Here is a 13,005-nt window from a genome sequence, read left to right as displayed (position 1 = left end):
GAATCCGATTTAGGCCTTTCAGACAGGCGGGAAAGGTAACAGGAGCAAGCTATCTTGAGGTATGCTCCTCTATCTTTCCTCTGACCTCTCTGACAAGGCTTTTGGGAAGGGGAAACTAGAGGCTGATCCAGCTGTGACATTGAACATCTATTCCTAGAATAATTAACATTTCATGAAATTTCCATGTTGTTTTCATATTGTAACCAGCCTTTTATATGTTTTATATTCTTTCTGTTTCTGAAAATACAGATGCTGACTTTTCTATCCCCCCAACACCCCCCCACCAAAAAAAGAAAAAAAAAAAACAAAAACAAAAAACTAAGGCACCCAATAGACCACAAATAAAAACCACAGATGAAGACACTTTTGGTTAATAGAATTTTTCTTTAGTGGATTTGGAAATAATATTATGGTAGAGTTGATATACTTGAAAAGCTTATGGGAGTTGAACTTCCAGAAACAATGCTCATATTTCATAAAGTTTTCTTGGTTGTAGAGGTCTTTCTTCTTTTGAAATAAAGATCTGGCCTTGGTTTGTTCTAGTGATCAAAATGGAGGGTCTTGGTAGGTGTCTTCTCTGGGAGACAAGTGAAACATCTGGTACTTTAAAAGACTTGGTCAATAAAGAGACCTAGTTTCCTGGCACACACAATTTTCAGTACATTCAGCTGAACTTGGCCCAGTGACCTGTTCTTGGGCCAAGTTACTAACTGGCTATGAGATGTGTACCAGGCCTACACTCTTGAACCAACTGGGGTATAGAGAGACTCCTTGAGATGAGGATCTGATCCAGAAGATCTACAGCTAATAACAGATATGTTCTAAATCTATTATGAGATGGAAAGCATCAAGGAATCTCACAGAGACAGGTGGTTTTGGAATTCTGTAGACCTGAGCAGTAACCATGTCTATAAGCTATGTAGAAGTGTTGAGGACAGTGTCTAGGGATACAGCAGAAATTAAACTGCCCAAGTTCAATCCCTAACATAACCATTCCCTAGCTATGGTGACCTTGGGAAGCTAGTTAATTTCTCTCAGCTTCAGTTTCTCTTCTGCAAAATTAAGATTAAAAATAAAATGGACATAGTAGTCTTCAACTCAAATAATTGATAAGAGCATCAAATAAATTGAAAGTAACTAATTTAGTGCTACCCCTTGGCAATATTAGTCTTGTTCCTTTGTGGTATGTTTTGCAGTTGTGTGTTTTCAAAGGACATGAATATTTTTGTATTTATCTCCTGCTATGTTCCTCCATTCTGACTCATAGAGAGTCAGAAGTTTGTAGTTGGAAAGAAGTTAGAACTATATAATTCTATCTTTTTATTTCTCAATTGAAGAGAATGAAATACTAGAGAGATTGAATAATTTACACTAAGCCATTGCTTCTTAGGGTTTGAGACTATTACTGCTACTGATGAGGACAATAAATAATGATAGCAAGGTATGTTTAGATACTGTTTTATGGTTTACAAAATGCTTTCACATTCATTATATCTAATTGGTCCTCTCAGTATTCCTGAAGATATGCAGGATAGGTTTCTTAATTCTTGTTGTGGAAGATAGGTTCCCCTTAGGTAACTTTCTGGGTCATAAAGCTAGTTCTTGGCTAAGCTAACATTAGAATTCAAATCTCTGAGTTTAGGCTCCTAATCTGAAAAACTTTTCATGATATCTTAAATCCTCATTCGTTTCAGATCTCTGGATTTTCAGGTACATTTGTAGCATTCATAGGGCACTAGAATTGAAAAAGATGTTAGCACTCCTCTTCACTGAAGCTCACAGAGATTAGATGACTTACCCATTAGAGCATAGCTGTACTGGTGGCACAGCTGAGACTGTCTTTGTTTCTGCTTACAGTACTCTATCCACTAGGTCATGCTGGAAACTCCCTTTTAAATTCTATTTATGCAAGGGGTAGGGGAGGGAGCATCAGTATGAGTCAGGTCTGGTTTGGATTGCAAGCTATGGGATTTTACTGCAAGAGATTCGACAAAGAGGACAGATAGGAGGGTCAGGGCTCTGTGAAATTTGGGGACCTTTAGGGCCTGTGACAACTTGTAGGCTTTGGGTGTTAGATTTTTGAGATATTTTTTCACCTGTGAATGTTTTTGACCTATGGCTATCATTAGACAAATAATATTTTGATTATTCTTTGGACTAAATTCTCTGTTTCAGACCTGACTTACTAAAGCTAAAGGGGTCTGAGTCTGCAATGTGGAGGGGGTGCCTGGGCTTTGCAGAAGGGAGAGAGCAAGATGTCTTTAGCACAGTTTATTAGCACAAGAAAGGAAGCAGAAATTCAAGGCAGTTGTTCACGATAAGAATAAAGATGGTAAACATTGCTGCAGCAATCCTTATGCTCTATTCATTGGAAACCTCTAAGTGGGAACAGAGGAAAGTGACGAATCCCAACGATAGTTTATCATTTACACAGCATGGTGAGGAAATTAGTCACAGATGTTTATTGAATTCACTGAACAAAATGAGCCTGTCTCCCACACACTCAAGGTAATTACAATTGTATCCAGAATGTGTCCCAATGGCGCAACCATAAAAACCATATAGCTGGAACTCTCACGCGAGCGCATATTCAAATGTCCCTTTATCAAACTCTTCAACTTCATTTTCCCATGTAGAGGAAGGCATGCTACTATATGGGTCTAGCAGGATTTTGAAGCATCTGATAATAAGAAGTCCCAAGAAGATACACAAAATCCCAACAAAAGCAAAGCCAGTTTTTTGCTCCAGAGTCAATGAGAAAGCTGACACTTCGTTGACACTCATCTTAGCTGAAGAGTTGCCACAGTAGGTACTACTCATTATTCACTGGCACATTGTTGTGGCTCTTCACAATTCCTTCTGGAATCAACTCTTCGCCTAGGTGCAAAATTGGACTCAGTTTAGTTTTACCCTTGTATGGTGTTGGGTAGGTTGTTGCTTATTAAAATCTGACATTTTTCAAACCTTCTTGACTTAACTCACAAAAGATGTTTGAAAACATCATCAGATACAGATCAGAATGAAATTAGCATTGGAGGTGCTATTTCTAACTGTTGTCATTGAAGAATTACCTTTGTGGACACATAAGACTGTGCCTACATACTCTAAAGAAATCAAGTATGAAGGTGAGTATTCAAATTATCAGCCCTAAAATCTTTTGATTCATTGCTAGACAGTTGGATAGCTGCTTCTTTGATCTGAATTGTCATCTAATTTTCACCTCATATTTGCACGCGTAGGTAGATAATATAAATAATCATAGCATGTAAGTTGCTCAAGCTGTTTAAAGTCCATACTTCAAGGTCTATTTCCAGTGCCATTTTGACTGGTATAGATTCTGATCCTTTTAAACAGATATAATGACTTCTTTCTTTTTCACCCCCTTAGGTTTCATATGTATGTATTTACATTTTTTTCTTCACTACCACTGGATACACTAAGTGTCAATTTCTTAAAGAGAGGAATTATGTTTTTAAAATTACATGAATGCAGGCAGTGCCCAACAGAGCAGCTTGCAAGTAATAAGCAGCAGTGGCTATGGCCATTAGCCACCTCCCCACCATCTCCATTAGCTTTCAGAACACCCTAAGTAAACATAAAATCCAAGTTAAACAGCATGCTTTCTCTGCAAATTCAACTTCAAGACAAGCTCCCCAGTCGCCCTCCCAACGAGATTTCCACTCCTAAGTCCCTGTTGTGCTGAGATTCTAAAACTAACACTAACGCATTCAGAAAGTATATGTTGAACTGAAACAAAACAGATTTTTTCCCATTTGATGTCTTAAGGTAGTTAAGTGAATTAATTACAAATAAAGATAAATTTAATTAATCAAATAATTACTAATGTGCAGCCACCTTTTTTGAGAGGACTGTCACCAAATAGCTTTTTATCCAATAACTGCAAATAATAGACTGTTGGTATTTTCTTTTTTATTGTTGTTTTTTCTGATAATTTTTAAGAATTATATTTATTAAAATTACTGACCCTTGAGATTTGTTTGCTCCTAATTTTCAGGAAACAACTGAGACAGAATGAAGGATGGAAGGTAAGGAATGAAAAAAGAGAGTAATAAAAGCAGGCCTTGTAGCTTTCAAAGTTATTCTGCAAATGATACACCAACGAATATCCATCAATATTTTGTTTTATAATGATTTAGATTACAAAAAAGCTCTATCCTCAAACCTTAAGTGGCAGAAATATTCAATAGTTATGGCTTATGTTCATTGTTTGATTTTTTGTTTAGTAAAGGGAAAAATATTGTTCAAACCCCTGTTGAGTTTCTTTCCACTAAGTCATTTTTTGTCCTAATCAATATAGTATAGTGAAAAGACTTTAGTTTTTTAAATATAGGGACACTTATTGGCTGAGAATCATCTTCTGGAAGATTGAGTTCTTGTTGTGGTATTTATCCTGTAAAAGGCACAGAAGATTGAATTGAATCTCTAATGACTCTGAGACTTAACTGGAACTTCTTTTGCTGACTAAATGTCTAATTTTCTTGCTTTTGTCAATTAAAAGTCATTTGTTAAGATCCATACACTCACTGGATCATTTATTTAATGGATGGAGAAACTAAATAGCAGGATGTTTCTCTATGGCGATGCTGGACCAAGGAGATGATTCAGCCAACTAACTTGTCCATTTATTATTTTTACTAGAGCATAACCTTGCTGGGCTACACCATGTGGCTATTTCAGGGGATATGTGGGTAAGATGAGGCAATAAAAGTGGTTTATTGATGGACAATGGTTTCCCAATAGATTCCCTTCAACGAAGGACTTGTTGCCCAGCAGCAAGGAATGTTGCCAGCAAACAGTCTTCAGCTGTCAGTCCCTTTCACCATTTGCCTTGGTTGCAGAGAGCTGCTTCACCCAAAGTCATGGCCCTTCCCAGGGGAGGCCATACTCAATAATTGATTATATAATAGTATAAAGGCGTGACCATCTTGTATCAAAGGAAGACAACTCTAAAATCTATTTTAGCTTCAGAGTTCTATATGGGGTCAGCGGAGACTGTCATTGGGTCCATAGCACAGTTCAACTTCTGGCCACTCCTGTTTAAGTCCCCACTTTTCCATGGCTGTGGAGCCCAAGGACAGTCCTCAATAAAAATTCAGCAAACTAACCTCTGTCTCAGAGTCTGGCTTCTGGAAAACCCCACCTTTAACAATTGACATCACAAAAGTTAAAGCACCTGGGCAGTTTTAATGATCTGTTCATTTTTCAATTAGTTCTTTTTGTTATCGTCTAGCAGCAGCCTAAACTGATTATAGTTATGATGTTAGCTAAATTTATTTAGGTGTTTTGAAAATGCATAATGTAGACACAGACACAGTATCATAGCTGATCATTGAAGGAGTTGAGTCTGTTGGCTCTTAACCAGTGATTAATCCACTACACTCTTATTTTTCTTAAAACCTACTAACCAACCAAACAAACCAACAAAATGAGGCATTGTTTTAGAGGCAGCAATAAAACATTCTTGTCATTTGTTACTATTAGTTTAAAACAAGGCATCTTCCTAGTTAGAACAAAATCTTTTTATACTTTAGAATATAATATGTCCATCATACACCAAATAATACTTTGTTCCTAGAGCTTTAGATGATATGTAAATTAATGAGTTATTTATTGTTTTTAAAGGGAAAATAATTACTTCTCACATAATGATCACAGTTCCCAGCACACTATAGGTATTCAATAAATATTTCAATTGAATTAAACTAAATATATTGAAGAATATATTTTTTGAGGAATAAAGTCCTTCAAATAAAGTTTTGTACAATACTCTAGTTTTTAGATATCCAAAAAACATGAAAATACATTTAGTTAAAATGAAAAAGAAAATTTTTATTTGATTTCAAAAATTGGATTTGAAAGTATGTATAAAAACTCAGTAGCTCTTTCAGAATTCAGCGTTTTTGTTCTTTTCTATCAAATTTCCTTAGCATTCTTAGACTCACATCATTTTTAGAATTTAAAGGTGGAGAAAACAGATCTTTCCTAACAACCTTGGGAGTTTCCTTTTGTTTTCTAAGGAAAGATATATGGCCATCATATATTCTGGCATTAGTTTGTGCCAGGAAGTACAGGGTTAAATTTTGCATTCCACTATAGTGACATTGGTTAGCTTAAGATTTCTGGTATAATTACTCCTTCTTCGTCTGTCCCTGCCCTCTACATTACTTGACTGTTACCCTTAGCTAAGAAGGTATTGTAAGATACTTCAAAGGCTTTTGGAATCAGGTAAAGGCATAAAGAATGAATAGATATGCAGAGTCACTGTTAATGAATAAACAAAGTCACCATTTTTATACTACCTTGGAGGAATAGATGGATGGCTGTTTCATGGCTTTGAACATAATTTATAAGCACTCTGTGTCTCTATTATTGGTACAAATATAGGAGCAATGCAGTATAACTAGGGAAAATGCTGAGAAGTGACCAAAAACTTTCAGAATGCTGTTAAGAAATCTAAAGAGCTAAGTGAACTTAAGGTGATATATAATACTATTTTAATTTATTCATTAACCAAATGTATATTGAGTATCTGTTAGATGCCAGTACTTTTCTTGGTACTAGAGTACAGTGGTGAACTAGATAACAATGTGCACCTGCCAAACTGAGAGTTATATTCAGTGGTGAAGTCAGACACAATTATTTAAACATATCTCTCTCTATATATCCACATCTATATATTAGACCAGGTACTTATAGCCATAAAGGCTATGAAAGAAAGCAAAGCACATTAAGTGGAAAGAGAATGATGGTGGATAAGCGGCACTTCTTTAGTTAAAGAGGTCAGCAAAGGCTTCCCTAAGAAGACAATATTTGCCCTGAATGATGTCTAGAAGGGAACCATGGAAATATTTGGAGGAATAGATTTGAAATTTGTGGAAACAGCCTTTACAAAGGCTTTGAGGTAGAAGGGTTTCACATACAATATGCTCAGATCAAGAGATAGACCAGTAAAAGATTAAGCCCTTTATTTGCACAAGATGGTTTAATGTTATCAAATAACAAAAAAAGGCCGAACTACTTAATCTACTTCTGTCTTTTTAACCAATATAGAATGGGTTTTAGAAATGACACACACACACACACACAATCAAACAATGTAAGCAGACAATACTTTAGTAGAATAATGTTTAGCCACATTAAATGAGTTAAAAAATCTCATGATCAGATAATTTATAACTTGGAGCTATACTTTCAAGACTTTTGAGAAATTACAGACCATGAAAGAGCTGTCAGAGGTAAGGATGTGGACAAATGTCTCAATTTTCAAGAGGAGTAAGGGGGAATTGTAAAAATTATATATTGGCACCTTGGAATAGGTCTTTGTTGCAAACCCATGATTAATTATTTAACAATCAATTTGTCAATATTTAAGAAGTCATTAAAAGTTAACATGAGTTTAATAGGTAATGCCAATGCACTTCCTTTTCAAAAGTTTACTACTAATATGATGAATCAGGGAAATAGCATGGACATGGTTTAGTTATTTTGGCAATGCATTTAACAGTCTCCCATGATATCTTTGTGGGGAAGACATGAGATATGCCTGGATACTAGTGTTTTTATGCAGATTCATAGATCTGAACTACCGTAATAAATATCAGGTTCTGTAATCATGAACATGGGTCTCCAGTGTGATATTACAAAGGTTTCACTTTATCTACACATACTTTTCAGTGTTTTTGAACAGTGACTAAGTTGAAGATATTGAAGTGAAGCTTATTACATTTGACAAGGCTTGGCTGAAATATGACAGTACGTGGAATAAAGACTCAAAACAATTCTGATGCCTAGAATTCTGGGTTGAAGCTAGAACATAAAATTTAATAGAAACACTTCTAAAGCCCTTTGTTTAAGTGGGAGGGAAGGAGATGCACCAATTCCAAACAGGGGAGATAATGACTTGGCAGTTCATGTAAAATAAATCTGTAAGCTGCAATTAATCGAGTTAGCCTGAGCCAAAGATATGAGGTGGTGGCTTATAAAAGCAAATGTCTTAAATTGAATGGGGGTGCAAATGATAGAAAGTAATAACATTATTATAATGTGTCAGGCCACATATAAAGTAACACCGCATATATTCACTATACTTTCACTGAAAAATGTTTATTGGGTTGCTAGTATGCTCTAGTAGACATGGACTCCTCTACTCAAAAAGATTCCAGCTAGTAAGGGAGAAGAGCCATGTACACACAAGGAAAAAACAACAATGTAGGCTTCTACAAAAGCAATAAAAAAGAAAGAGGAAACAAACTTGTATTTAAAATCTACTGTGTATCAAATACTGCTTTACATATATTATTTTATTGAATTCCCACAACACCCACATAATGTTGATATTATTATCTTCAACATCTTGGTGAAAAAAAAAAAGAAGATCCAAAAAGGATAAACAAGTTTAGATGAAATCAAGATTTCACCCATTGAGGGATCAGGAAAGTTTTTCTTGCAAGAGATTGTATTTGAACTGAATCTTGAGAGACAATGATTCAGATCTGTGAAGAAGAAAAGAGCATGACAATAAATATGAAGGCAAAAAGTACTGGATTTATTCACAGCACAGTGAGCAATTTGGTACAGGCAAGGGGGAGTATGGGAAACAAAGCATTGGAAAAGTAGATTGGAGCCAAATTGTGAAATATTTTGACTGTCAGGCTAAGAGTTTGAAATTTATTTGCTTAAAGGCTGAGTGGATTGATGATGAGACTGAAATAGACATAATTTTGAGGGAGAGAGCATCATGGGAAAGAAATAGTTCAGGTGAGAAGCAATGAGGGTCTACACTAGGGAGTAGATGTGTGAAAGAGGGTAGACGTTGGAAAATATTTAGAAAAATATGAGGGATAGGATTTGGAAAGTAGTGGGCCCATGGAGAGAGAGGCATCAAAGAGGACTCTACACTGTTAAGCTCTGACAAGTGTAAATATAGTGTTTTTATTAATCAAAACAAAGAAAATAAGAGCAAAGTATAGACTTAGAAAGTAAATGACGAGTTTATTTCTGGACTTGGTGAATTTGTAGTACTCATGTGTGATGCATAGTAGGCACTCAATTGTCAGCTTTCAATAAATTAATCCAGATCATTTTGTCTAGCATAAAATTTTTGATGGGGAGAATATTTTAAGGTATTGTTGTTGAATAAGGTTTGTGTAGAAGACTCTATCCAGGATGGAGAGAGCCCAGTATATAGAAATATTTGCAGATCAAAACTTAAAAAGAATAGAATTGTTGAGCTTTGTCTAGGAAGGGGAAGACCAAGGAGGACAATAGGTAGACTCAAATATTTGAAATATTATCTTGTAGAAAGCCAGAAGGACTTGTTCTAGATTGATCCAGAGAGCAATTTTACTGTAATTCCATTAAAGTCTATTTTCTGTTACCACAAAGGATTAAAGATGGAAGAAGCCTAGCAAGGAGCTTCAGGGAATGCCTCTCCTACAAGGAGGATCTCCTACTGGAGTTATATAAGATGAATCATGAGTAAATCTGTAGCAGAAAATTCACCTATAATAAAGGAGGCTACGGTTTCTAGAAGGAGGAATTAGCAAACAGTGTCAAATTCTACAGTGGTGATGGAAACTAAGCACTGAAAAACAGGGTCTTATGGTTGGCATTCAGAATTATTGCATCATTATAAAAATTTAGTTGAGAGTCTAGGAGGGACACTAAATTGAATTGGATTTAGAAGTGAGGGGTAATGAGAAAATGGAGTCAGGTGGTAAATAAACTTGACAGAAAGTAAGTTTTAGTCGGTACAGAAGGTTAAATCATAAGATGAATCACTTTCAATAACGAAGACATGACTGCATATTCAGTTTTTAAAGGAAGAGCTACGTAAATTTACCTGGGTTCAAAGAAGTGTAAAATTTCCATTTTTAACAAAAAAAAATGGGTTGAGAAAGAACAAATGTTTTATTAATATCTTAAAAGGGAAAACGGGCTTTTATATTTATCATAAAAGTATACTTCATACTAAAGATGAAAACAAAATACAGGTCAAGGAAAGCAACTGAAAAAGTAATATTCAAAGGCTGATTAAAAAGTCTGCCCATTGCTGTAGGCTGTGCCTACACAAGCAAATAGAAGTAAAAAGTTAAGCAATTGCCTAACAATGTGTTCAGCAAATAGATGGTTTTGGTAATTTAAACCATATATGTAGCAGTTGAAATACCAGTATTTCAGGCCTCAATTTTTCAAACAATTGCCCAAACTTTCCATTTTACTTGCTCCATGAAATGAACAACTTGTCTCATTTCAACACCAAATCAAAAGCTTTTGAGAATATACTGTTGAGTGTGCCAAGTCTTCTGCTTTTCTATTGATATAGAGCATAATATGATATAAAAATATTGTTAATAACAAAATATTGTTAAAAACAAAAGTCTCCAGTTATAAAACTGATTCATTCACAATTACTAAGGTATTCAAAATGCTCAACAGTTATAGATAAAATATGCATTTTCACTTTCTCTAATTGCTGGAAGAGCTCTTCACAACAGACACTGTAATGCCTAGCCCTGGAGAAGCATCATCTTAATATCCTGTTTACTAGGGAATAGAAAAAGAAAGAAATCTGAGAAAATTTAGATTAATTTACAAACCATATATTTTCAAAAATCCATGTAAAAATAGTTTAAAAAAATGAATTTTCAAAAATAAGTAGAATGTAAAACTGGGTAGTGGTAAAAATTATTTGAAATGTATTACACCACAAAACTGGGTAAAATCAACAATGCAGTTTAAATATCAGGATCAATATATATAATGATTAAAATATTTAAGTATCTTTTAACACTACTGCTGCAAATGATAAAATACTGTCTTGAGCCATATTCACTGGAATAAATGGTTAGGTACTTTGGCAATGAGTAACTTGGTTGAAATTACTTCACAGCAATTCTCAGGCACTAAGATTTCTAAGTACTGATGAGTCATAAGATTGGGCCAAGGGTGTTCCTGTAGATATCAAATAGCCCAAATCTCATGAAGTTGCTTTGTAATTAGCAACTAGTAAGTAAAAAACAAAGTCTTACTATGATCAGTACTTACAAACCATATCTCTGTAAGTAGTTAAGCAAAGATGATAGTATTTTTATACCTGATATGCAGCCTTTCATATTCATGAATATTTTAGTGATGTTTATTTCTTCTGTGAAATAACCTTACTAGAGATATAAAAATACACCTTTCAGATAAAATCATTTAATCATGCAACAATGCACAATTACAGAAACCAATGTTAAAAAGTGTGTACCCATTAAAGAAAGATCCTCCTGTGCTTTATTTTAATCAACAGGTTTTTCCTCTTGTTTATTTCTCTAGTAATGGTATTCCAAACAATAAACCTGAAATAGTAACTGTTAGAGTGGAATATGATGTTCTACGTAGAAAGTATTTTAGCACTGGTCATTAGATATAATAATCTCTACTGCTAATGATGACATTCATAATTTCATGAAGTAAGACATATAAGAAAACCCAAGGTTAAAAAATAATGAACCATTCCATACATATACACACTCCACACAAGATATAAAGGTTATTATATCCCAGTAAAAGAGAGAAAAGAAGCATTATTGAAACCACATCTGCACAGAGGTAGTTAATCATTAAGAATCGAATGTGTTGGAATCAAAGGAAAACCTTAAATTACTAACCTAGATGTCTTCATCATGGTGAAATGCATAAATTTCAGGGCTTTCCAGAGGTCCCAAACCTTAGGATCTGCCAGAATCCACCCCCAAACCCTCAGATTTCAACCTTAAGAGAATTTCTCTCTTAAGATAATCTTTGGATGGCTCAAGGACTCTGACACTCAATCCTTCCAACGCACTGAGAAACCTGGCCTGAAAATTCTCCAAATATCTCATTAAAGAAACCTAGAGCATCATCATCATTCTGCGTTGTTTGTTTCCAGGTCTCTTTCTACGTACTAAACCGAAGAAGCATGGAAACTTCCTGCAAAACATTATGGGAGAAGCATCAGCAATCTGCACGTACACAACACTTTTGCCCCGCCTGGCAGCCGCATCAGCAGTAGCGCTAGCATTACGGGTGCTGTTTCCCCTTTAGAATTTGAACTTATCAGACCTGCTGGCTCCCCACCCCACCCCCCCACCCCCCGCTCTTTTGCTTCAGAAATACAAGAGAATGAGGACATATTTCTCAAATCGACCTGCATTTGGAACGCTGTCAGTTAATGCAGAGGGAAGGGGGAGAAAGTTACTTCGCAGACAGCGATGGCTCACCTTCCATGCTTGTTGCCATGGAGATGAAGTCCAGCCAGTAGACTTAAGCGTTGGCACGTTTGTCTGCGTTCGCTGATCGGTTCAGTAACAATGTAGAAGGCGTGTTCTGGAACCTGCGTGGAGTCACAGGAACCTGGTTAGCGCTTTCCTGGCCTAGAAGTGTAAATGTCTGTGTCTGTCGGTGAGACAGAGGACGTGGGCGCCCGCCGAAGTACGTGTGCGCGCGCGCGTGTTTGCAGGAAAACGTGCATGGATTTCTTCGGTGTGGCAGTGTGTAAATATTTGCGCTCGTATGTGTCTGTGACAGCGTCTGTGTGTGTATGTGAGACTGAAAGGAGGTGGGAGATGAGGAGGGAAAGGGAATCGGCTCCAGCAGCAACAGGCTCTATCTATTCCTCAGTTCTGCTAAAAGAAAGAGAAAGAGAGGAAGAAAAAAAATAGACGCTCCTTTTTTTCCCTCATAACACACCCTGAAGGTTAGCAATCAGATTTCATCGCTATCTTTGTTTAGTAAGGCAATGGGGGTTTAATTGATTTACTGCTGAAATCCTTGTTTTGCTCTCCTTGCTGCATTCCTGGCTGTGCCGCGGGCATTTTGCTGTGCTTTGGTGACAGCCGTTTCAGTAGAACAGTAGGCACTAAATTCTTACATGTTTCTTCTTATCCGGTAAGGAAAATTCAGGAGTGAACGGTGTATTGGTTTAACCGGAGACTGAGTGTGTCGTTTGGAGTTCGTTTC

The 13,005-nt window shown here is 36.0% G+C and overlaps 1 protein-coding gene across 2 annotated transcripts; it reads right to left on the bottom strand.

Annotated features, from left to right (window-relative positions):
- Positions 1-368: 368 nt before the first annotated feature.
- On the bottom strand, positions 369-12,449 carry CTXN2 (cortexin 2). 2 transcript variants are annotated; one of them, XM_011967287.1, is made up of 2 exons: positions 12,267-12,449; positions 369-2,877 (listed from the first exon to the last, which is right to left on the bottom strand). In XM_011967287.1, the coding sequence occupies exon 2, from the start codon at positions 2,818-2,820 to the stop codon at positions 2,575-2,577; it is 246 nt and encodes an 81-aa protein (XP_011822677.1). In that variant the 5' UTR covers positions 2,821-2,877; positions 12,267-12,449; the 3' UTR covers positions 369-2,574. The 2 variants fall into 2 exon arrangements, with proteins under 2 accessions (XP_011822677.1, XP_011822678.1); XM_011967288.1 differs by lacking the exon at positions 12,267-12,449 and adding an exon at positions 11,676-11,929 and having other exon boundaries at positions 2,575-2,877.
- Positions 12,450-13,005: the final 556 nt, after the last annotated feature.

Source organism: Mandrillus leucophaeus, unplaced genomic scaffold (assembly GCF_000951045.1).
Source record: "Mandrillus leucophaeus isolate KB7577 unplaced genomic scaffold, Mleu.le_1.0 Scaffold798, whole genome shotgun sequence".
Lineage (NCBI taxonomy): Eukaryota > Metazoa > Chordata > Mammalia > Primates > Cercopithecidae > Mandrillus > Mandrillus leucophaeus.
Note: the sequence above shows the minus strand (reverse complement) of the source record. Positions and strands in the feature narration are given on the sequence as shown.